The sequence below is a fragment of the Nematostella vectensis genome, chromosome 8 (assembly GCF_932526225.1).
Source record: "Nematostella vectensis chromosome 8, jaNemVect1.1, whole genome shotgun sequence".
Taxonomy (NCBI): domain Eukaryota; kingdom Metazoa; phylum Cnidaria; class Anthozoa; order Actiniaria; family Edwardsiidae; genus Nematostella; species Nematostella vectensis.
Window position 1 is genome coordinate 10,880,607 of NC_064041.1, and position 24,378 is coordinate 10,904,984.

At 42.1% G+C, this 24,378-nt stretch overlaps 1 protein-coding gene across 18 annotated transcripts in view; it reads left to right on the forward strand.

Annotated features, from left to right (window-relative positions):
- Nucleotides 1-23,559, forward strand: part of LOC5515291 (cadherin EGF LAG seven-pass G-type receptor 1) — a 45,438-nt gene extending 21,879 nt beyond the window's left edge. For 7 of the 18 annotated variants that reach the window (XM_048731630.1, XM_048731631.1, XM_048731625.1 and 4 more), the window contains 17 exons: nt 5,866-5,960; nt 7,606-7,884; nt 8,390-8,536; nt 8,896-9,928; nt 10,368-10,402; nt 11,165-11,800; nt 12,500-12,737; nt 13,361-13,484; nt 13,898-14,048; nt 15,108-15,186; nt 15,627-15,773; nt 16,740-16,828; nt 17,395-17,539; nt 18,357-18,461; nt 18,928-18,962; nt 19,791-19,841; nt 21,873-23,559. In XM_048731630.1, coding sequence (XP_048587587.1) covers nt 5,882-5,960; nt 7,606-7,884; nt 8,390-8,536; nt 8,896-9,928; nt 10,368-10,402; nt 11,165-11,800; nt 12,500-12,737; nt 13,361-13,484; nt 13,898-14,048; nt 15,108-15,186; nt 15,627-15,773; nt 16,740-16,828; nt 17,395-17,539; nt 18,357-18,461; nt 18,928-18,962; nt 19,791-19,841; nt 21,873-22,012 — 3,513 coding nt within the window. In that variant the 5' untranslated portion in view covers nt 5,866-5,881 and the 3' untranslated portion in view covers nt 22,013-23,559. Of the gene's footprint in view, nt 1-1,633; nt 2,198-4,589; nt 4,988-5,865; nt 5,961-7,605; nt 7,885-8,389; nt 8,537-8,895; nt 9,929-10,367; nt 10,403-11,164; nt 11,801-12,499; nt 12,738-13,360; nt 13,485-13,897; nt 14,049-15,087; nt 15,187-15,626; nt 15,774-16,739; nt 16,829-17,394; nt 17,540-18,356; nt 18,462-18,927; nt 18,963-19,790; nt 19,940-20,012; nt 20,072-20,574; nt 20,638-21,872 lie in introns of those variants that run through there. The other 11 variants (XM_048731621.1, XM_048731619.1, XM_048731629.1 and 8 more) reach the window with 11 other exon arrangements.
- Nucleotides 23,560-24,378: the final 819 nt, after the last annotated feature.

The window sequence follows — 24,378 nt, forward strand, 5'->3', positions numbered from 1 at the left end:
TAAATGAGCTCTCGTGAGTGACCACTGCCCAAAACTATAGGGGGCTATAGGTTACGCGAAAAGTTATAGCATCCTATTTAAATTCAGAAATAAGTGTGGGATTTTAAGGTTGATGACTAAATCTTACTTACTCGTTGAAACCTAAAGGCCTGACTAAACTAGGCGACATGTCGAGCTCGACATGTAGCGTGTGACATGTCTCGTAAAGGTTTCCTAGTCTAGCCACTATCAAAAACAAGTAGTGCGCTACAATAGTATGTAGAGCGCGACACGAAAATGATTCTCAACAACAACAGTCAAAACCCGCGTGTAAGAACCAAGTTTTTTTTTTCAAGTCTGTCAAAACAGGTTCTTATAAGGTTGGGGCACTTACTAACAATTAAATCAAAATAGGTTCTTATTTCTTTTTCCAAGTTGCTAGCAGTAGGATTCATAATTACAGAAGTTTGACTGAATACACAGCCACTTTTTAGATATCATCCTACTATATGTTATATCTGTAATCTTATCTTTATGGAAGAGCAAAATGTTTAGCAAATTTGTTGCATCTTTTGTTTAATTTTTCATCAATTGTAATCAATCATATAAGAACCTTTTCAATTTTTTTTTGGCTTAAAAGGTTCTTATATTTTGGGGTACTAGAATCCTAAATTTCTACCTTAGGTCCTCAAATCACTAGGTTCTTACATGTGGGTTTTTACTGTATCCGAGAATTTTTTTTGTCTCTGCTACAAGGGCGCGCGCTTCAATGATTTTCGAGGTGGCTAAATTAAAAAACATGTTACACACTTCATGTCTACGGGCTACATGCTGGTAAGTGGATGATAGGTCGTGGTCTACTTAACAAGTTTAAAGTTAAAGGCCGGGATACTTTTTTAGTTAAGAAGCAATTCAAAACAAAATTCGAACTAGTTACCTAAACTTAGAGCTGTGTGCCGAGAAACATGGGTCCAGAAAAGTTGCTGCTATTGCGTGACAGCCATTGTTAGTATTTGTTAGTAGCGTGACGGCTATTGAATAGTTACGTGACGGCTTTTGCTACGGTAACATGACTGCTATTGGTCCTAATCACGTGAATATCGATATAAAGCCAGCACGTGACATTTGATAAACTGCACTCTCTGAAACCAAGTATTTCTTTGGTGTGTGTGCTTACTACTGATAAGAATTCTTTTTATTTAAAAAAAATAATTTGGAAATTGTATGTAAATTATATGAACTACCTGCTTGGTATATAACATTTACTGACCACAAACCGAATTCATCACCCATTCCAAAATTTGGCGGTTGCTCTTATTAATATCAGCCAATATATGCCAAAGAGCTCGCCTCAACCGAGAAACAGGCACTTTAATGACAGCCATGAAATTGATATCCCAAAATGTGACAAAGAAGTCATTGCAGCATAACCTTTGAATAAGCTTTGACGTTTATCCATTGTATTGTTAAAAACTATCCATTGTTAACAACGGTTGCACTCGTCAGTCACAAATCAGAGCATTCCATGGTATTTAACTCCACCCCATGCCGTCAATTTTCCGTTGATTTAAACTTTTTCAGGTCTTCAAGCGAAATCCAGGAGATATTTTAAACGAGGCTGATAAGTATTTTAAAAGTATCTTAAGTTTTATTAAAGTGCTGGTTATGATAGCTGTATTGGATTCCTGTCAGACACTTTATTATATAAGGAAGACAAAAGGATTTGTACAAATTCAATTATCTCTGCGATCTGATGCGGTTTACCCACTGTGGTCGCGACAGTGGGCTTTCCTCCCGTACAAGCCCTCTGATTGGTCGAGCCGTGCAATCTTGATGTCCTTCCAAACCTTTCAAACGTCGCATGGTAACCGACTTTAAATGGAATTAACATCCGGTCTAAACAATTTCCCTAAATGATCTGACCGTTACAAAATGGCTTTCAACTGTTAACAGGTCTAACGGAACCGAGAAGACACCTGTGCGGGTCAAGGTGTAATACTGGGGATCTCCCCTAGCGGGACTTTGCGGGATTACGCGAGAGCATCATGTTATATCGGGCGGTTTGGATAGACGCCAAAATGAAATTTTAGGTATATTCTGGTTAGTACTCTCTTGCAAAGGTGGCGAGTGGACTTGATTGCGTGAACAGCAGATGTTGTAAAGTTTACGTTTGCCTTGGTCTTGCGTCTAAATACCAGGTTTATTAATACGGGAAAAGGTGAGTGTAATAACTGAAAGCTGCGCCTTTTCTCGCGTGAACTCACGGATTAATTTGCGTTTATGAGAACAAGATAATTGTTTCCTTTGTAATAACACCGCTATCGGTAGTCTTTGCACTATGATTCTAGTTCACCGATAAACTTAGTATTTCGCTTGTCTTGTGAGGATGAACCACACATTTCCCATTTTTCTATTCTTTATTCTTTTCTGCTTCTAGAAAATACCCATTTTAGTAGAGTCAATTTTTTGCTTCGAACGAGTGATTTCAAGGAATCATAATAAGGAAAAATAAAAAAATTATTTCTATTAGTTTGATACTTTTGTATCATTGGTTCTCAGTTCAAATTTCACAGATGCATATGGCATTTTATATGTGAATTCGATGTTCAATATTTACCTTAAAGTTGTGTAGCTATTCAATCATCAAATATGTCTTCGATACAAAGATAACAGAGCTAGCAACGGTACTTGATAGTTAATTTAGATCTGGCCATAGAGCTTTTGTGAACAATTCAACTAAATTGATAGACTAATGTTAATTTTGTGATAGAATCCCCTAGATTCTTTTAACCTTGGATAGTTAAGGCTTTGCAAACGCTTCGATTTTACACAGCTATATGCAGTGTTTAAAATTCAAAAGTAAAAAATTGACTACTGTTTTATTTATTTTTTAATCCCATTTTGAGAAAATTTGCCGTAGGCCAACACTCAAAACGTTTTATTTGTTAGTATTTTAAATTGAACGCAATTAACTAAATGTATGCTATCCGTATTAAAGTTCAGCTGGGGTACGCTTATTAAGTAAGCGGAGCTTAGTAGGCAGTGCACGAATCAATTTACAGTTATTTAAAAAAAGCAGAATTAAAAAACGAAGAAAAAAATAATTGTACCCGCGGTATTTTTTCAACAAGACGCTAACATTGCCATGTGTAATAACCACAAGATGGCATATTACAAATTACAAAAGTTAACCTTGTTTTTTATTAGAACTTTAGAATTCTGTACGAAAAAATAACAAGCTCTCTCCATCAAGTTTCCTGTGAAGTTATCATGTTCTGTTTATGATAATATTATTACTTTCCGTGCTTTTTCTAGTATCTTTTTGGTAATTTCCCAGCGGGCCTTTCTCAGTGACCACCTGTAAATCTTGCCACAGATGCCATTTGTTGTCGTTCGTGGCAGACGTACCACAGGGTGACCACATTCTATGGTCAATGATAATCTTCCCGCCAAAAAATGCTTGAGCGCGTGCTTTTTTTGTCTTTTCATATAACAGAGTAAAAATCTACCTCTCATTTGCTCATTTGCTTCGAAGATATTTTGGCAGAAGTTTTTCTGGTATCTACAAAGTACGTTCGATCAAAATGTATATGCAAGGTTTTGATTTTTTAAATTCTGCTTTGAGATTTGAAGCATTTGAAAAGGAGAAGAGAAAGTTTTTGCAAAATATTTTATTTCGACTTCTTTTTCCTTGTTTTTAGAATATCATTTCCGCATTTAACAAAAGAAAACAATTAACGCAGCTATAACAATAAAAATTTCTTATAGTCTTCTTCTGTTCCGTTTTATGCTTTTGTTGTTTGTATTTTTTTTAATTCAAACAAATATTATTGCACGTCTTGTTCTATTTTAATCTTCCACGCGTCTCTGTGTCACATGAAGCACAAATTATACATTTCGCGAGATCTTCGTTAATTATTTAACATTTTGGCTTTTTACTGATACTTCTCTCGGCGGAGCTGGAGCCCAAAATAAATCAAAGCTCGAAATGTCTGGAGATCTAATATCACAATTACTTATCTTCCATATATATAAATTAAATAATTCAGAGTAAAATAGAGCTCAAATAAATATATAGAGCCCAAGTTTTAAGAGCAAATGGAAGGTTTTGGTGTTAAAACTTAGAGTACCGGTTCTCGTTCTCTGAATGAGATGTCGTACGATGGTCCTTGTGGCCATGAAAATTTAATCAGCCGCTCTAGAGAAACCCGTCGCCTGTTAAGTAATCATGCAGACGTAATCCCCTCATATCTGGCTTGTATACCATATCTGGCTTTTATATTTTATATTAATCACTCACATTGCCGTGAGCGCTTTGATTTTGAAATTTGTGCCGTGAAGGAATCTCCTCTATGTTACTCTGCATTACGCTGTGATCTTTTATTGTTTTCACACACAGGTTTCAGTTATCTTGTTATAGATATTTCTAAGGAATTCCGTATCAAAGGATGGCAGCAAATTGTAATCTAAGGAATTGAAATTACGTATTTCTTTTCTGAACCTTTTTACGCTGGCATATAGTGCTCTCAAATTAACCTTCTTGTTTCTTTATGAAACCTCAAGATTAGAACTTTCACCTCAACGTGAGGGAATCCTAATTGAATATCTTGACAAAACAAAGTATTGTTGTAGAATGGCTTTGCCTACCCAAGACGTTTTTACGGCGACCTGATTGGTCCTTGTTTTGTGTCGTATTTTGACTGACTGTGAGTGTTAAATAGAAGATGAGTTAAGTCAAAGCACCCGTGAAAATGTTGCTTAGAAATGTACCGATAATCCACTCAAATACACTTCTACTTTTCTACAAGTCTCGCCTGAAAGAGGAAATGGAGCAGCTTTAAATTTTTTGACAAAAACAAAGTTGATTCTAAGGAACAAAATCTCTGAATAATGTTATTTTTATCACTGTGAGCGTTCTGTTACTCCTGGCTTCTTCAAAAAGTGTAATATTCATGTTTAGTAGTTGTTGTGCTTTTAAAATGGAGTCTTGTCGTCTTCGAGTCATAAGGTAAACGAGACATTGTGTTAAAGTAATTAGTTCAATGTCAAACGATTATCGTCTAGTTTGTATTTGTTGATCTATTGCGACAATTAAGTCATTAAGAGCGCTCGGAATTGTTTCACTGTATTGTGTGTACTGTTTCACTATATTTCGTGTACTGTTTCACTAAATTCCGTGTACTGATTTGTTACGTTACGTGCACGGTTTTGTTGTGTTATAAAATACGCATTGCGTACAGTAAATCTATCATTAGCTGGGATTAACAAAATACAATTTTATTTGCAATAAACTAGACAGCAGTCCTTTTACTGTCGAAATACGATCATGGAAGTTTATTTATAATCGTACTTGAAAGTTGTTTTACTATACTAACCTCTGTTCACCCGACCGGACCGTTTTTTTTTTTTTTCTTGCTGTTCTATCGTAGATTTTGGTGTTATATTATTCCTGAATAGCACTAGGATCTCTCTCCCCAGGGTTATTTGACTTCTTTGTAGTTCTATCGTAGAGTACGGTGTTGCTCAATATTTTCCACAACGCTAAAAGAAGGAATTGTAACATCTTACATGATGACTTGTACTGGACGCTTTTAATAGTACTGGTTGCCTCCTAAGGCAGGCCGTAGAATCCAGGAAAGAATGAATGCCGATGATAGGGAGGGGGGAGGGGCATCCAGCTTTAAGATAGTATATGCTTCATGGATGAATGCCATATACGGTTAAAGGAAAGTAAAGAGTGGTCTAACCATTTAATTTTGGATTTCTATCGAGCTTATGGAAATCGCGCGCTATTAAAATTGCAACTTTATCATTTATAAAGTTGGAGGTTTCAGAGAAGGGACTGAGGCTAACACCCATTCATTCGTGATATTTTTTGTACTTTAGGAGGAAGCTGGCAAGAATGCTGCGTCCATCAGAATTGATCAACTCCATTTTCGTTCTCTGCTCCCTTTTGCTTCTAACGGAGTGCTCGCTTATCAGTAAGTATGCCTTCATCCCCCCCCCCCCCCCCTACACACACACACACACACACGCCACGCCACCGCTCCATTCAGTATTTTACAGATTTTTCATTGGAAAAGTCTCGATTTATTATCGGAAAGGTATCGATTAGTATTCCGCGCACGCCCTCTCCCCTGGGCAAACGTGTACTGCTGCTATGTTCATTTAAATAGCACTTGTCAGCTACACCTTTGTTATTGTTTTCATTGAATATATGAAGGCACATTATTTGATGAAATCTCTAAATAACTATCTAAAAACAAAGTGTTATACTTTATTTACCAAATTCAATCGAAAATATCGCATTGGCTTCCTCAAATCCGCCGATGGAAATGGATGCTTTTTTACACTTAGTACTTTGCTTGGATGACAAAATGGCGGCTGACAGAGGCTGTCAATGTTTTCAGTATAGATGCATCTGTAGCGACACACCGGCAAGTAATCTTATTGGTTGCTTTTTAGTTGCTTGGAATACGCAAAATGAACTTAAAATTGATTAAAACATACGGACAATTCTTCTTTTCTCACAAAGAGGGTTTCGGGGGGCTAGGAAAGGCTAAATAATTTATTCAGCTTTACCTAACTAATTAAGCCTTTATTTCAGCCTTTATTCCCGAGACCATCTTTTTCGCTTAAATTTTTAAAGGCGCTTTTATCTTAATCTAATTAATCTAATGTGCTTTACCCCTACCCAAATTCCTTTTTTTACCCTTATCTACTCTGCTTTAGAACCCCTTAACTAATTCTACAAAGAACCATTATTTCTTTCGCTTACGTTTTTGAAGGCGCCTTATTCTTCGTTTTGTTATCGGTCTAACCTAGGTAATTATGCTTTAGGAGTACTAAGTAATTAGCCTATTGGGGTTGGCCTTGGATCCAGCTAAAGTTGGCCTAAGGGAATAATTGAAGGCCACTGTCAATCCTTACCGCATTGTGAAGTGCGTTATTGTTTCGTTATTACACTAATAGCGCCCTGCTAGGGCGGTACTTGTGCCTGGTTATGTCCTAATCACCGACTAATGGTCACACAAAAATATGTTAAAGTTTAGTTTATATATTTAGCGTGGTAACGACAAACCGAGTATAACAAATGGAATCGAAATAGCTGGTAGAATGGTACACACTTTTGGCACAAACAGCAGACTTGAATAGATACGTACCAGCAAAGTGCAACAGATTATAAGAATTCTTTAGTGATCAAGGTTATAAGATAATGTCGGATATTGATGGGGAGCAGCTTGTATTTAGTCAGACGTGAGGGTGGGCGGGGCATATGTTAATTACATGAATAGTGTGATAAAAGACTGTGAAATTGTCTTGTTTAGAGATTTTTTTATGACGCCCCCCCAAAAAAAATATATATATATATTTAAATGAAATTTAAATTTTATTATAATATCAGCTCCAGGCGTCCTGTTCATATTAATTAAAACACCGCTGTGCCTCCTATTGCCGAAGTAAACTTCAAATGCTTTATTAGAACCAACAGATTGCCTGAATTTTGGTTATGTCAAACGAGCAAAGTCGAAGGATAAGCAGATTCCCTTTCCTGGAAATGATCTCCGAAGCATCTTTTTCTATATAATCCAATCGCCATTTCTAAGAAACTTCTGTATGTTTCAGATGACCCTAAGTCGACGATCATCTGCCAGCCCGGCCCAGTCTCCTACAACATGTCGCTGGCCAATGGCATTAACGCGGGTGTGTTTACTCCAATCCACACTACGACCAGCATGCCTCAGTGCATCCGGGAATCCTGCAACCGAAGGGCGGGTCACGTGGCTTTTCTGATCGAGAACAGCTGCTTTATGGTCAGTTGTTTCGAAAAGAAGTATTGTGAACCGGTCGCCAACGACGGGCCTAATCTGCTGAAGGTGCAGTTAGCGCATTATACCTACTTTGGTAAGTGATGCAGATGATGGTGATGATGGTAGCGATGATGATGATGGCGATGACGACGACAGTTATGATGATGGTGATGATAATGATAATGGTGTTAATAATGATGATGATGATGATGATGATGATGGTGTTGATAATGATAATGATGATTTTGTTGATAATGATGATGATGGTGGTGGTGATAATGATGATGATTATGGTGGTGATAATGATAATGATGATGGTGTTGATAATGATGATGATGGTTATGGTGATGATTATGGTGGTGATAATGATAATGGTGTTGATAATGATGATGATGATGGTGGTGATAATGATGATGGTTATGGTGATGATGATGGTTGTTGTGGTAGTGGTATGATGACGGCAATAATGGTGGTGATGGTGTTGATTATTTTGGTGATGGTAATGATGATGCTTATGGTGGTGATATTGACGGTGATGGTAATTGTTATGATGATGAATTATTTCTTTCTCCACAACGTGTCTCTCACTCCATCCCCAGAGGCAGCGCCAAACTACACTAAGTTCCCGCACACCATTTACGTTAAGGAGAATAACGATATTGGTCAGTTCATTATCAACCTTCACGCAAAGACGCAAAGTAGGGAGGCAGGGCTGAACGCCCCCGTGACATTCTCCATAGCGGAAGGTAACGTTTGACGACAAATGTGTTGTAAATTGGTCGATAGAAGATCTAGCCTTAGGTGAAAGGAACCGTCATTGGGCGTTGGTTCAAATCACTAAGGAACAGCCCCAGGCATTTTGGATTTCGATTCGTGTGTTGCTCTGTCTCCGTAGAGAGAAGCTCAGTAGATAAAAGCAGGAATGTCTGAGTCGAATACCCTATCTAGTACCTTGACTTGTTTATTTGCTTATTTGCTTACATGTTTGTTAACTTATAACTTATTAATTGTTAACGTGTTTGTTTACCTACTTATTTACCCGTGTACTTGTTTGTTAACTCATTTGTTTACATATTTACTAACTTGTTTGGTTACTTGTTAATAGGTAACGAGGAAAGTATCTTCAAACTTATCAACTACCCTCGTAATAACAGCGCCTCGCTGATCCTTCAGCGTGAACTCGACCGTGAGGTCGCATCGGGGTATAACCTTACTATCAAAGCTCTCAACATCCACGAGAACAAATTCCGACTCGCGCATATACGGATAGTCGTTATCGACGAGAACGATAATGCGCCTACTTTCCCACCGAGTGGATATCACACGACGATATTCACCAACGTTACGGAAGGGCAGGAGATATTCAGAGTTAATGCGATTGACGTAGACACAGGAGATAATGCAAACATCAGGTATCATCTGCTGAACCATCAGCAGTTGTTCAGTATAATGCCCAAGACTGGTGTCCTAGTGAAGACTAAGGAACGCTTCGCTATTGATAGGACTAGGAACTTTACGGTGATCGTCGTTGCGATTAACGGCGAGTTCAAGAACGTTGGCACTGTCACGATTACCGTGCACCCTGTGAACGAGAGGAGACCGACTTTTCTGAAGCGGAATTACGAGGTGAAGGTATCGGAGGCCGTGCAAGTAGGTACATCGGTAGCGAAGGTTTTCGCCGCAGACCCGGATTACGGAAATTTAGGGAAGTTAAGGTACTCGATTCTCACCGAGAGCTGTCCTTTCTTTGGTATCGATGACGATGGAGTGATCAGGAATGTGCAGCCATTGACGCGGCATGGGGGTGAGAATTGCACGTTAGAGATCACAGCTCAAGATAGCGGGATACCACCCCTCGAAACACCACGCCCTGCTACGGTTAGCATCGTTATAGAGCCTGTCGAGAATCTCAAGTTCGATGTACCGGTGTACGAGATTTCCATCCCAGAGAATATCATCCTGGGCTCTGAGATTCTTACTGTAAGAGCCGTTGCAGGCTCGGGGAATCGGAGAAACCCTCGGAAGATTGTTTACTCTATTGAGAATATCGACGGTGCGTTGAGCTTTAAGATTGGTAAACACACAGGCAGAATTACGACAAGGACTCACATCGACTATGAGAAGACCAAGGAGTATAGGTAAGACGGGTGTGAGAAAAGGGGGGGGGGGGTGGTGGACGGGCGTGGCAGGGAAGGGAGAGGGGTGAGGATGTAGCGGTGGGCACGTTGTGACAGGATTAATAGGAGGACGCATATCGACAGTGTGAAAGGGGAAGTTTGACGAGGGAGGGGGAAAGGGGGGTCGGGGTGAAGTGGTGGGCACGATGGGACATGATGGGATATGATGGGCACGATGGGACATGATAATGACAAGGACGCACATTTAAGGCGTACATGTTACATCGTCGAATTACAGGTAGAATCGTTCCGTAGTCTTTTCTTTCACCAGTACTTCTTCGATTTCGCCTTTTATCGCACCATATTATCAGTAACAGCATATGTTTTTGTATTGTATACCGAATTGCATCATATTTATTATTAAGTGCTGTTACATGCGTTTTCTCTATTACATTCACAGACTTAATCTCGTGGCCAGAAACAGGAAGGAGATAGGTAAGGCAGACGGATGTTTGTGTCAAACAGGTTACAGTTCGTTTCAGACACGATATTGTCACAGTACGGTCACAGGATATGATAGAATGGCTATCTATGGATTGATTTGAAGTCACACAACGCGGTCACCAAATACTCACACAACACAGATGTTCACACAATACGGAATGGTCACACAATTAATGGTCACGCAATACGGAATGCTCACACAATACGGAATTGTCACACAATCAAATGATCACACGATATAATAATTGAATAGGGGACTTGCGCTAAGATATCATGCGACCTTTCTGGGTGGCAAATTCAAAACAAAATAATCGAACAAAAAAAAAAAAAAGAAATGACTGCGCTCGCCTTACCAGAGAACGATGAAAAAAAAACTTTAATTAAAACTTAAGCCTTAAAAAAAGCATTCTGGCTTTTTTCGTAAGCACTGAAAAAGTTGCTTTTTGTTGCTGTTATTTGGCCTGAGCGCGCGCCAGTTTTCCACCCAAACAGTCATGTGATCTCTTAGCGCAAGTCCCGTATTGTCACATCGCACATAGTCCAGACCTCCTAGACGTGGACTGTCTTTGCGCTCGACATTCTGACTTTCCCGTCGAGCGCACAGAGAATCCAGGCCTTGACTACATGGCAGAATACGTAGGACTGCGTTAGTCCAACGTTGTTTCTCTTATACTTTAATCTAAGCCAAAGCCTTCGATCACTGGCGAATCTTATTAAAAGCCCTTTTTCTCAAGTTATCCTTTGTTTCTCCAGACAAAGCGCTCGTTATCATCAGAGTCGACGACCTGAATGACAACAAGCCGCGCTTTGTTCTCCCCGTCTACAACAAGGTCATCAGCGAGAACACAACAGTCGACGCGACCATCCTACGAGTCACTGCCAACGACGCGGACTCAGGCGAAAACGCGCGGCTTAACTACGCCATCGAGACCGGAAACACGAACGATACGTTCGCCTTGGATACCAGCACGGGGGAGCTCAGGCTTCATAAGTCTTTACGAGGAAAACACTACTACTTCTATAACCTGACTTTGACCGCGAAGGACCAGGGCGAGCCGGCCATGACCTCTGACCCCGTTCACGTGTTCATCAAGGTGCAACGTCATGATTCGGGGCCGACAAAGCGGCCGACATTCCCAGTACCCATCTACCTGGCCACCGTCAATGAGAGCACGCCGCTGTACACGGAGATATTGCGCGTGCGGGCGCGGAATGAGAGGAAGTACGAGGGAAGCATTAGTTATTTTCTGAGTCATATTTCCGGTGGCGATAAAGAGGGCGATGTTGACCTGCACTTTGGAGTGAATTCCCAGACGGGCGCCATCAGACTAAACAAGAAGCTGGATTATGAGAAGACCAAGAGATACGTGTTCCTTGTGGGGGCTATTGGTAGGTTGCGAATCCCTCTGTAATGCGGGCACAGTCACCTCGTTTAGACTATGTCTAAGTATTAGAAACCTCTTTATAACGGTTACTGGGTAGGTTGCGAATCCCTTTGTAATGCGGGCACATTCACCTCGTGCAGACTATATCTAAGTATAAGAAACATCTTTATAAGGGGTACTGGGTAGGTTGCGAATCCCTCTTTAATGCAAGAAAGTCAACTCGTGTAGATTATGTCTAAGTATTCGGAACCTCTGTATAACGGGTACTGGTACTGTCGTGGGGACTATTTCTAGTATCAGCAGGAGCCACTGTTTATTTGGCACGGTTACAGCTCGTTGGGACTATTTCTTAGTATCGTAGCCCACAATATATCGGGCACGGTAACCCGACGTGCGCATTTTTTCGCCTGTGGACACTTGACTTGAGTGTCCAAACGTGCGCATTCTTCGCCTGTGTGCACGGCACACGTGCAATCCTAGTCCAAACGTGCGCATTCTTCGCCTGTGTTCACGGCACACGTGCAATCCTAGCTTACACTATTATTTCTGTGTCCAAACGTGCGCATTCTTCGCCTGTGGGCACGGCACTCGTATAAACCTAGCTTACACTTTATTATTTCTTTGTCCAGACTTGCGCACTTCTTCGCCTGTGGACACGGCACTCGTATAAACCTTGCTTACACTTAATTATTTCTGTGTCCAGATGTGCGCACTGCCTCGCCTGTGGATACGGTTCTGGTGCGGATCCTTGTTCAGGACGTGAATGACAACAGACCTGAGTTCTATCAGTACAGGTACTCACGAGTCTTCTTGAAAGAGCCGCCGCTCTACTACGCCGTAGACACCGTCATGGCGAAAGACGCGGATTCGGGACAAAACGGCAGGCTGTCTTACTGGATATCAGGCGGTAACGAGGGAAACTTCTTCGCCATCGACTCCAGGTAAGCTGCAGGTATAAGTACCATAGCACATAGGGTAAAAAGGGAGATACTAAACAGCTCTTACTCGCGGGTAATAAAACATTAAAAAATTTGAGACTTCATAAATTCCCGTACCTCCCAGGCAAACAAGGACAATAACATTTTTATCATACACCGTTTTGCGGGAAAAATACATCCCAAGTGTTGTGTTGTTTCTGGGTCGTCCGTACGGTAATCAACCAATGAAATCGCGCGTAGTACGGTAATCAACCAATGAGCTCGCGCGTAGTACGGTAACCTACCAATGAGATCGCGCGCAGCACTGTAGGTGTTTAAAGAAAGGGAGTAGTTGGTTATGTAGGGCAACGGTTACATTTCGAGATGGGGCATAAAAAGAGCAGATGTGAAAACAATTGGAGAGGGTAAAGCAAATCCTAGTCTACTGCTTAAATTGACGAAAACTCAGACTTAACCAGATCAAGTCAGATCTCCCAATTTTCTAAAAAAAAATTGTCTAAAAGAGCAATGATCTCAGATCTCAATAGTTGAATCTCCCCATCACCTCTTACCGTAACCACACCCTTGAAAGAAATGCCATCTTTTCTCCCGAACTCGTGGCTAAAGGTTCTGTCTCTTGTTTTCAGGACGGGCGTGGTAAAGACGTCACGCATGCTTCAGCGTCAAACTCTACGTCTGTTCAACTTGACCATCTCAGTCGCCGACCAAGGTTCTCCACCAATGAAGAGTGAAAAAGACGCACTAGTACAGGTAGTGTGACACTCACGTGACACCCTTTATCATGTACACGTGCCACGCGCTAGAGCAAATGCTACGACCTTGTACACATGCCATATACTCGTACACATGTCAAGCACTCATACACTTTTAACGTTCTTTTACGTGTAGCCTGGTACATCATTATAGATCAGATCAGGCTGGCGTATATGTCACTCACTGACATGTACCACGCAATCGTGATCACGCTCATGCGAGATACTGAGCTTCTAGCTATCCAGCCTTCACGCGACTTTATTACATCCTGCCTTTGCCAAACGCTTATGTCTTCTCAAACATTTCCTATTGCTGTTCTGGTACTGATCTTCCATTCCATCAGCTTCCACAAGACTCTGTCTCATCCTAGATTAGCTATTTATCTGATCACGTGTCCCCTCTTCGTCTAGGTGCTGATCTTCCATCCTATCAGCCTCCACATGACGCTAGTCGAGACGAGTGAGACCACGATGAGACTGCAGTTCAACCTCAAGTACATGGACATCAACAATATCAAGACCTTTGGCGTTATAGTACAGGAATATGTCAACCACGACAGCTGTGAGTACCCCCTCCCCAATGCCCTACCACGCCTCACCCCCTTTCTGATTACCTCGAGTTCACAATACTTCATGAATCAAGAATTTAATACCACAGGAATATGTTAACCACTACAGCTGTGAGTACTCCCTCCCCCATGCCCAACCACGCCTCTACTCACTCTACAACCCACCTCTAACCTCGAGATCACAATACTTCCTGAATCAGGAACTTAAATAATAAAAAGGAATGTGATGACAACAATAGCTTGAGTACCCCCTACCCGCTATTTCTATACCCCCAACCACGCCCCTTACCCCTTCTCTTGATAACCGGCAACAAGATCTTTGGCTTTCTGGAACCTGAGGACAGACCAAAAAAATGGCAAGTTTTCCCAAAATAAGGTCTGGTTAACTTCGGTAAGTTTGAATTTTTGCATACAGGTTTCTTATGTCATGTTAACCAACATATCAAAAAGTGTTTTTTTTCTAATTTATTCGTCTTCGAGATATGAGGCTTGAAGTGCAATTTTCAAATGTTCAAAGTATAAATTCTCCTCGTTTGTAGAGAGAAGCCGGGCTCTGATCAGAAATTAAGCCAACTTTGCTCGCTAATATCTAAATTTCATATCTTCTAAATTTCTTTAAAATTTGGAATTGAGCTTTTGGTCAAAGGAACTCCTTGTATGCAGAATCTTGAGCTTGTATATTAATAATTGGAACATTTCATGGCATTTTTTTGCTCTGTCGAACCTGAATAAAATAGCACTATAGCAGTGGGCACCCACCCCCATTCCCTCCCCTCCCCTCTCTTTTGACCTGGCGTATTCATGAATAGCTTGATAGCTGTGAATAGCCATATCCCAACCAAGACCCTCACCTCCCTGATAACCACCGAGCTGTCCAACCCTATTTCCTGTACCAAGAGCTTGTACTGTTATCGTCCCCCTCTCCCCTAGTGACCACCAGACCCTCTATGGCATTACAAAGTTGCCCCTCAAGAGATGTAAACGAAGAGATCCATACTGACATACCATTTTTTCCCGTTCTTTTTTCTAAAGCGATCTTTGCTTGTTCGCAGTCGAGATGTATACGAAGAGGCCTCCGCTGACCTGGTTCCTCGTGCACTTCATCCAGAAGGAGAATCAATACATGCACCGGTAAGTACCAGTTCTGAAAGATCAGTGGACAAAAATTCCTTCCGATCAACCGCTCGGATTAGCCGATGATAACAAGTCTCCCCGAACAACCGTTTGGACTAGGCAATATAACAAAGAGCCGATGGGCTTTGAGGTCCCTGACTAAGATGACTAATCTTCTTTATTAACCCCTAGGCCTAGCGTAGCTTTGATGTTACTACGCCTCTCAAAGTAATAGTTAGCGATATCCAGGTTTGCTAGTTTTGTGTTCTCTTTAGTAAGGGTCTCACTAAGGGTGACACAATCAGTGTCAGTGACAGTCCTTGTTGATGATACCCAGGTTTGCCAATTGAAAGGTGTTTCTTGGTCTATTGTTCTATTGAGGGTCGGTCTCATCTAAGTGGTAATCCTGCTTGCGCCAGTGACAATCCCCAGTTAGTGATGTCCAGGTATCATTCTAGGTACGTGTCCCTGGAAGTCGAGAACTCGCTGGAGATCATGTCCAAGTCCATGCTTGAGGTCATTATCGGTAACGAGAAGAATTGTGACGACAAGAGTAGAGCCAAGACGATATGCAACGGCCCACTCTCAGCCGGTGCTAAGTACAGGTGAGTTCACGTGCTCAACACGTGACGATATGCAACGGCCCACTCTCAGCCGGTGCTAAGTACAGGTGAGTTCACGTGCTCAACACGTGACGATATGCAACGGCCCACTCTCAGCCGATGCTAAGTACAGGTGAGTTCACGTGCTCAACACGTGACGATATGCAACGGCCCACTCTCAGCCGGTGCTAAGTACAGGTGAGTTCACGTGCTCAACACGTGACGATATGCAACGGCCCACTCTCAGCCGGTGCTAAGTACAGGTGATTTCACGTGCCCAACACGTGACGATATGCAACGGCCCACTCTCAGCCGATGCTAAGTACAGGTGAGTTCACGTGCTCAACACGTGACGATATGCAACGGCCCACTCTCAGCCGGTGCTAAGTACAGGTGAGTTCACGTGCTCAACACGTGACGATATGCAACGGCCCACTCTCAGCCGGTGCTAAGTACAGGTGGGGTCACGTGCTCAACACGTGACGATATGCAACGGCCCACTCTCAGCCGATGCTAAGTACAGGTGAGTTCACGTGCTCAACACGTGACGATATGCAACGGCCCACTCTCAGCCGGTGCTAAGTACAGGTGAGTCCACGTGCTCAACACGTGACGATATGCAACGGCCCACTCTCAGCCGGTGCTAAGTACAGGTGGGGTCACGTGCTCAACACGTGACGATATGCAACGGCCCACTCTCAGCCGATGCTAAGTACAGGTGAGTTCACGTGCTCAACACGTGACGATATGCAACGGCCCACTCTCAGCCGGTGCTAAGTACAGGTGGGGTCACGTGCTTAGCACGTGACAATATTCAAAGGCCTCCGCCGGCAGAAAGTACAGAGGAAATCACGAGATTTTACACATTTATTTTCTTTACCACAATAAGCTGTGCTATTTGGTAACGATGAAGATCCCGACCGGGATCTTTGCGACGTAGCATTCGCTCATGCATCCTCGTTTTGACAGGTTTCAGTTACGCGTGCACCTTAAGAGCAGCGGGCCCTTCAGAGACATGTCATACAAGGACAGTGACTTCTCCGACGCCTTCTTCACAGGTCAGTTCACTCAGAAACAACGCTATGTGTTGTGGGCCGTAGGGGAACGTATAGCTTCGATCTTGGGCCAAAAAACGATGGAAAAAATATCGGGTCCAAAAGTTCACGAACACGAACATGGTCAATACGAGCTATTTATTCGGTCCTAGAGCACTATACTTTCAAATACTACATTCAGCTTAAAAATACTATATATATATATATATATATATATATATATATATATAACACCTAGTATTTCCTACCTCAAATGTCCGGCACCAACCATATTATTATGTACGAATGTCAAACACTATGTTCAGCCCTCAAACTATTTTCCGCACCTAAATACGTATACAGCTCTCAAACACTGCCACTGAAACTCACTATCACGCGATCCGTGATACCTCAACATGGTTAGGTCGTGTAGCAACTATCAGAAGATTTTACCAAATTGGATTGATGCACCTCAGACAAAACAATGAGGAAAAACACTAGGACAGTGGTAAAATACAATAGAATAGTAAAGTAATCTAGCCAGTAACGTTAGGGCTGCTACATCTCTGACATGGTTTGTTGTAACACAGGGATCAGCGCGGCGCAAGAGACGTACAAGAAAGAGAGCAAGCGGAACTATGACGCTGTGGTGTACACGGTCGGTACCGCGCTTATTCTCGTCATCGTGCTCGCATTCCTGCGAGGATTCTACCGTCTTAAACTTGACCGAAAAAGGTGAGAGTTAATGGGGCGTTTGTGGGCGGTGTTGGTACAAAGAGTTACATAAAGTTTCGTGCATACATAGATCCTCAGCACTTTGCACAACAGTTGCGCTACACGTTGAGTGATGTAATGTCTCGCCAGCAATGTTGGCTGATGATGAGGGTGTTTGCATGGCTTACGAGGGGCTTCCCCTACTTGGACCACTGTGATAACCAGGCCTATAGCCAGGAGGGGTTCGGGGGTTTCGGTAGAACCCCCCCCGCTCGGCTTGAAGGTCCGCTCAGAGCAAACAAAAAAATATTTAACGTTTGGCTGGATTATCGTGCAAATCAATATGTCTTTAAAATGACTATAAAAATCTTTTTTTTAATAATCATCTTGATTACTATCGCTATATGTTAAAAAGCACCCTATTAATAGGGTGCTTTAAAATATATTTTAAATGCAAGATTGAATTTATTTGAAGTATTGATTGCCTAATGTAATAAGGCGAGGGGAGAGGTATACCGGAAATATGGTCCGCTGAAATGGAAAAACGAACCGCTCAAAAACCTGGCTACGGGCCTGGTTACCAAGGTTCCCGTATTTCATTAGAAAAATCAGCGTAGAACTCTTGCCCGTCATGTGTATTGCGGTCATGTATTAACAATTGTTATGTTGTCTTGTCCTGTAAAACTTAAGCACTCATTTTTGTCCTTGGACATGTAACGTCTCTTACCACAATTTTAAAGCATTCCCTACTATTTGGCAAAGTTTATAATGTCAAAGGGCAAATTGCAGTGTATTTTTCCCGATCATTTCCCATAAAACCCTTGCCCTTTTTTCTTAGAATCCACGAGGAAAAGAAGAGAAAAATCTCGTACCCCGTCAGTAACCCTCGATTCCAAGACCCCGAGTCTCCGGTGGAAAAAATTAAGACCCCGGGACAAGGGAGGTATGTAATAAACTTGGCATTTTCTAAGAAGTTGGCACTTATTACGAACCAAACCTACACGATGGACAATTTCAGGAACAGAAATTGGTGCTTTGATGTTATTTGTTATTTTTTATGTGTTGATCGGACGATTCGTTTTCTTGCTTAGTGACAATCACTACCCCTCTTGCTAAAAAATGATACTAAAATAAAATAATAATAATAATTATCCATTACTATTAAATAATGGATAATTATTTCAGTAGTAGGAAGAAGAAAGGTCAGACCAAATTCTAAGAATTCCGATTCATATTTTGTATCATGCTAAGAACGAATGGGATTACTAATGTAGCATCGAGAAATAAAAGATCATTATACCTAGAGTGCTTAATTTTTATTGCGTTACCTTGGTAACAGATCCTTAGTATCCCAGATGTGTGTACGCGTGTTCCAATCTGCTCATTCTTCTTATATTTTCTGTTATCAGAAAACTTGTTGTCGTGAATGCAGAGAAAGGCTCAGGTGAGATGATCGAATATTTGCATTTTTTCGTTTATTGATTAAAAGTTAGTATAGACATTGGTCTTATTCATATCAATATTTGGGTGACCTTCAAACCCTCTCTGAAAGGCATGGCTCTAAGGGCTTTTCAAGATTAGAGAGATAAAAATTTGACCAAGCTGTCAGGTTTTTTTTGGCAAATTCTTGCCGCGAGTCCCAAATTGACAGGAATCAGCATTTTTCACCATATTTTCTGGAGATCGGGGAGCGGGAAAACTTTAGCTCTTCTAACTATGGGCATCAATGACCATATAAGGCAATGCAAACGAAGGACACTATCCTTGGAGAATATGTTTGATATGACATCAAGTTGTCGTTTAATTACAAGGTTACTGTCGATTTCGCGTGGTTATACCATTTTTTAATTCTGGAAGGCAAAGTTTTACAGAGAAATATAAAAGAATCATCCATATTTATTTTACAGCAAATAGAGAAAATAATTTTTGAGTGTGTTATCCCACATTTCGAGGCAATGTTTTATAGGTGCCTTAGAACCTCCTCCCAGAGCAAATCCTGGCCATTCCCTGTAACCAAGTTTCTCTCCTATTCCCTGTAACCCAGTCTCTCTCCTATTCCCTGTAACCCAGTCTCTCTCCTATTCCCTGTAACCCAGCCTCTCTGCTATTCCCTGTAACCCAGTCTCTCTCCTATTCCCTGTAACCCAGTCTCTCTCCTATTCCCTGTAACCCAGCCTCTCTCCTATTCCCTGTAACCCAGTCTCTCTCCTATTCCCTGTAACCCAGTCTCTCTCCTGTTCCCTGTAACCCAGTCTCTCTCCTATAACTGCAGAGATGAGCAGAAGCGACGAGGACGAAGGCTCGTCACCAGACTCCGCTCTAGGTACGTGCCCTTCATGGCCGTCTGAGCCCGCACAACCAGAGAATGTCAAGCCAGCGTACTTTTCCTTCGACTTATAAGACGCCGTGTCTTGGCACGAGGTATTAGCGCATGCACAAAAGCATCTACACGTTCGTGTTAAACTTCTGTGTGTCCTTCTTGTGGTCTTTTCAGGGCATTCTGAGCGAATGGAGTTGCTTAGAAAACAATTTCTTAGCGCCTTTCGCACGAAGGTCAGTGCCCTTGGACTCTTTATCTTCTTCGCTCGCACCCAAATGGTCTAGATGCGGCGGACTGTCTACTCGACGCGACACTCTGCATGCCATGATAATATTGAAATTCGCAGTAAAACAGCTTAAAAAATCTGTGCTGGAAAGGTCATAGGAAAACACAAATTAATCGCATGCCTTAAGTTTATGACTGTACTAAATCCCCAAACAGCTTTGTTCTACTTACGTTCTACTTTTTCCTTACGTTTTTCACATCGCTTGTCGCTGTCTTTTGGTCTTGTGATATTTCTTCCGTAGTCCTTTACACTCAGGTGTTTGGCGTGCTTTATCACGTGTTTGGTGTGCTTTAACACGTGATTGACATGCTTTATCACGTGTTTGGCGTGCTTTATCACGTTTTTTGCGTGCTTTCTCACGCGTTTGACGTGCTTTATCACGTGATTGGTAAGCTTTATCACGTGTTTTGCGTGCTTTATCACGTGTAATCTTTCTCTGGTGTCCCACAGGCAAGCACAGCTAACGGTCTGATCTGATGCACCTTTCTCTTGAAAGTTTCTAAATGTCTTTCTGTAAGTTTCTGATTGGTTCATTCACTATAAATTACCATTCGGCACATGCGTTAATCACGCCCATGGGCGAGCACCCATTCTGGTACATTTTTGTACTTCCCATTTCTAGTTTGTCCGCTACCCTTTAACTGGGTCTACATCCGCCAAAGCACCCATTCGCTCGCATGACTTCTTGTAATGACTTTTAATCGAAACTTTTTTGACATTTGCTAGACTGTGTAGCAAGCGCAAGAGCGGTTGTGAGGGGAAAGTGCCCGCTTACGAAAACCAAAGAAGGGCGTATGCAGCTAGTTAGACATGTGTTTTTAGCGTTCCTCCAAGCTTTTCTTTCACCCCAGTCCTTTGCTCTTGCTACGCAGTCTACCCTACCCCACTTTTAACACATCACACTTCCTTGTGTAATTATTCTTATACATTTATATACGTACTTTCTCTCTGCGCAGGTCTTTCTTCTCACTCATTGTTTTAAGTCATCAATGACTGCACATTCTCCCGCGCGTATGATCCAGTCAGGCGATTCTTTGACTGAGTATAAAGTACAATTGCAGGGTATATCATTTGAGGCCCGTGCAGTATATGTGTAGAACAAGAGCGATTTAGTTTGATATAGCATGATACAATATGGGAAAACTCGTTCAGTAATACGCCTATTTCGATAAACGCTGTCAGCGCAACTGACGAATGGAAAAAAGGCAATTCTAGGACCAGTAATTATTTGTAAGAACAAAGATGATAACTAATCTTATCGCAGGGAGTGTTCACATTTTTCATTACATCAAGTTAAAATTGAGGAATTCAATGGTATTTTTTGATAGCAGAACGCCATTTGACTATAATTGGTATTTGCCATTTGCACTGACATATTTTGAAATAGGGGCTTTGTATAGAACAGTTGCGATCTCCTGTGGAAAAGTATGGTGAGCATGGGGAAACTCCTTAATGTGTACAATATTTACATGGTGTTATATGCATGATACAACACGAAACTCGTTACGTATGTGTTGAACAGTTGCTGCTTAGCGTTAGCGTAATATAGGATGATATAACAAGTCATGGTTGTGGGTGTTATATAACATGATTTAGCATGGTGTGTTGTCACACAGCTTTCTATTGCTATTCTAACAACATCAATAGCTCGTATATTTAAGGAGATAATCTAGGGTGTACATCATTTCTCTCTCTCTTATCCCCCCTCCCCTCAAGCTACCCTACCGTGTTCTCTCTTGCCTCGACAGACGAGCGAACAAAGTCCAGTCGCGAACGGAAGCCAACCCTGCAAGAGATAAGACTCAAGAGCTATTTCCACTCGGTGGAGTCCGACTCGTGCCAGTCGTGCGAAGGGGTGAAGGTGTACTACATGCAAGACGAAAAATAACTCACTACCGTCACCATGGCAACAAGTCGCCGTTTACGGTTTGCCATTAAGTATCGTTTGTTTCATGCATTGACGCCGAGAACTGTCCTCTCAGAACTATTGGTAACAAATTTGGTTAGGAATTTGAAATAGGCTGGGAAATGAGCATCAAGGGACATAATTTCATCTTGAATGGGCCATTCTCCAGAGGTTCCAACGGATTTGTATGGCGAAAAGGAGGCTTTTGCAGGTTGTAGTCTTATTTTATCTTGACATAAGCACATTACCTCATTGCTACAAGGCGTTTGAAAATTGTTGTAAACCAGCTCCGACCCCCCAATGGCGGAAGAGGAATATGCGCAAAAGTATTGCCGCGCTTAGGCACGCAGTTTTCCCTCCATCGCACATTTGTGTAAGCCTTGTTGTGTTTCTAAATTAGGCAAAAGTCCTGCGCTGTGTGTGCTGCTCTTTCAATATGGTCTATTCGTAGTGGGGTGGGGTAGAGGGAGACAGACTTTGTAGTATATTTTACTGTAAAAGCTGGACAATATCTTGCAGGACAAGTGTTTAAAGGTCCAAGTCTGTACCAACGATGGAATATCCATCCGTTTTTCTTTTTCAAAGTGCTGTTAATCTAAACGATGCATTTTCTTATAAGCTGGTCTTGTAAAGGGTACTTCAAAATCACAACAAAATGCATCTGCATAATAGGCATCAATAGACCAAAATTTGTTTCCATTTATTTTACAAGGGAAAGGAAGGACCACCTAGTCAAAAACTCAAGTTATGTATATGTGTTTTCACTAGTCAAACCAAAAATAGATCTGGGTCAGTACGCAGCTCTTACAAGCTGCAATTTGATTGGGCAAAGGAACAATATCCGCACCTCGACACAAAGAACGAGAAGAATAGAGACAAAAGAACTTCTTTGTAGAGCAAAGATAATAGGAGACAAAGCAGCTGCGTACTTACTCAAAGATCTCTACAAGATGTGATTCCATGGTCGGCACATACTTTGCCTTCTTTATCAAGCACGCACTGGGCACATTTTTCTATATTATCTATTTATGTACTTGAACTCGCTTACATCTTTTGGTTCAGAGGGGCTCCAAAACCTAGCTTCCCTAGCTTGCTTACGGGCGTATTCGACATTAGCGATGGGTCGGTTTGCATTCGTAAATTTGTTTTGCTCATCTTTGGTTTTACAAGGTTTTTTCTAAAAGACTTTTTAAAATAATCTCAAAGAGAATTTGTTCAGCTTCATGTACAAAATACATGAGTACAGGATAAACGCTGACAATGCATTAACAGTGTTGCCTTTTGACAGTTTGTGGATAAAAAAAAGCTTTCTAGCCAGTGGATGGAAGCTTTTTTATTCCCTCTTTGTTGATTTATTACTGAAAAGAAGAAAAAAAACAGCATTATATAAAATACCGATAACCCAAGAAGTCTTTGAAAATTGCTACATTATTTATTATATGTAGAATAGGAAAAATTAATTTACAGTAAATGAACAGATATGTAGTTATTGTATCAATAAGATTGTAATAAAAAAGTCTGGGTACTTATATGATTTGACTGACCTGGCTACACCCGCGCTACCGTGGCCACTAAGGCAAAGTGCGTAGCGCGCTGCTGGGCCACCAAAAGAAAATGCGACGCGCGCTACCGTGGCCACCAAGACAAAGTGCGATGCGCGCTACCGTGGCCACCAAGACAAAGTGCGGCGCGCGCTACCGTAGCCATCAAGACAGAGTGCGACGCGCGCTACCGTGGCCACCGAGACAAAGTGCGGCGCGCGCTACCGTAGCCATCAAGACAGAGTGCGGCGCGCGCTACCGTAGCCATCAAGACAGAGTGCGACGCGCGCTACCGTGGCCACCGAGACAAAGTGCGATGCGCGCTACCGTGGCCACCGAGACAAAGTACGACGCGCGCTACTGTGTTCATAATACGAAGTGCGATGCACGCTATCGTGGCCACCGAGACAAAGTGCGGCGCGCGCTACCGTAGCCACCGATACAAAGTGCGCCGCGCGCTACCATGGCCACCAATACAAAGTGCGACGCGCGCTACCATGGCCACCGAGACAGAGTGCGGCGCGCGCTACCATGGCAACCAAGACAAAGTGCGACGCGCGCTACTGTGGCCACCAAGACAAAGTGCGACGCGCGCTACCGTGGCCACCGAGACAAAGTGCGATGCGCGCTACCGTGGCCACCAAGACAAAGTGCGACGCGCGCTACCGTGGCCACCGAGACAAAGTGCGATGCGCGCTACCGTGGCCACCGAGACAAAGTACGACGCGCGCTACTGTGTTCACAATACAAAGTGCGATGCACGCTATCGTGGCCACCGGGACAAAGTGCGGCGCGCGCTACCGTAGC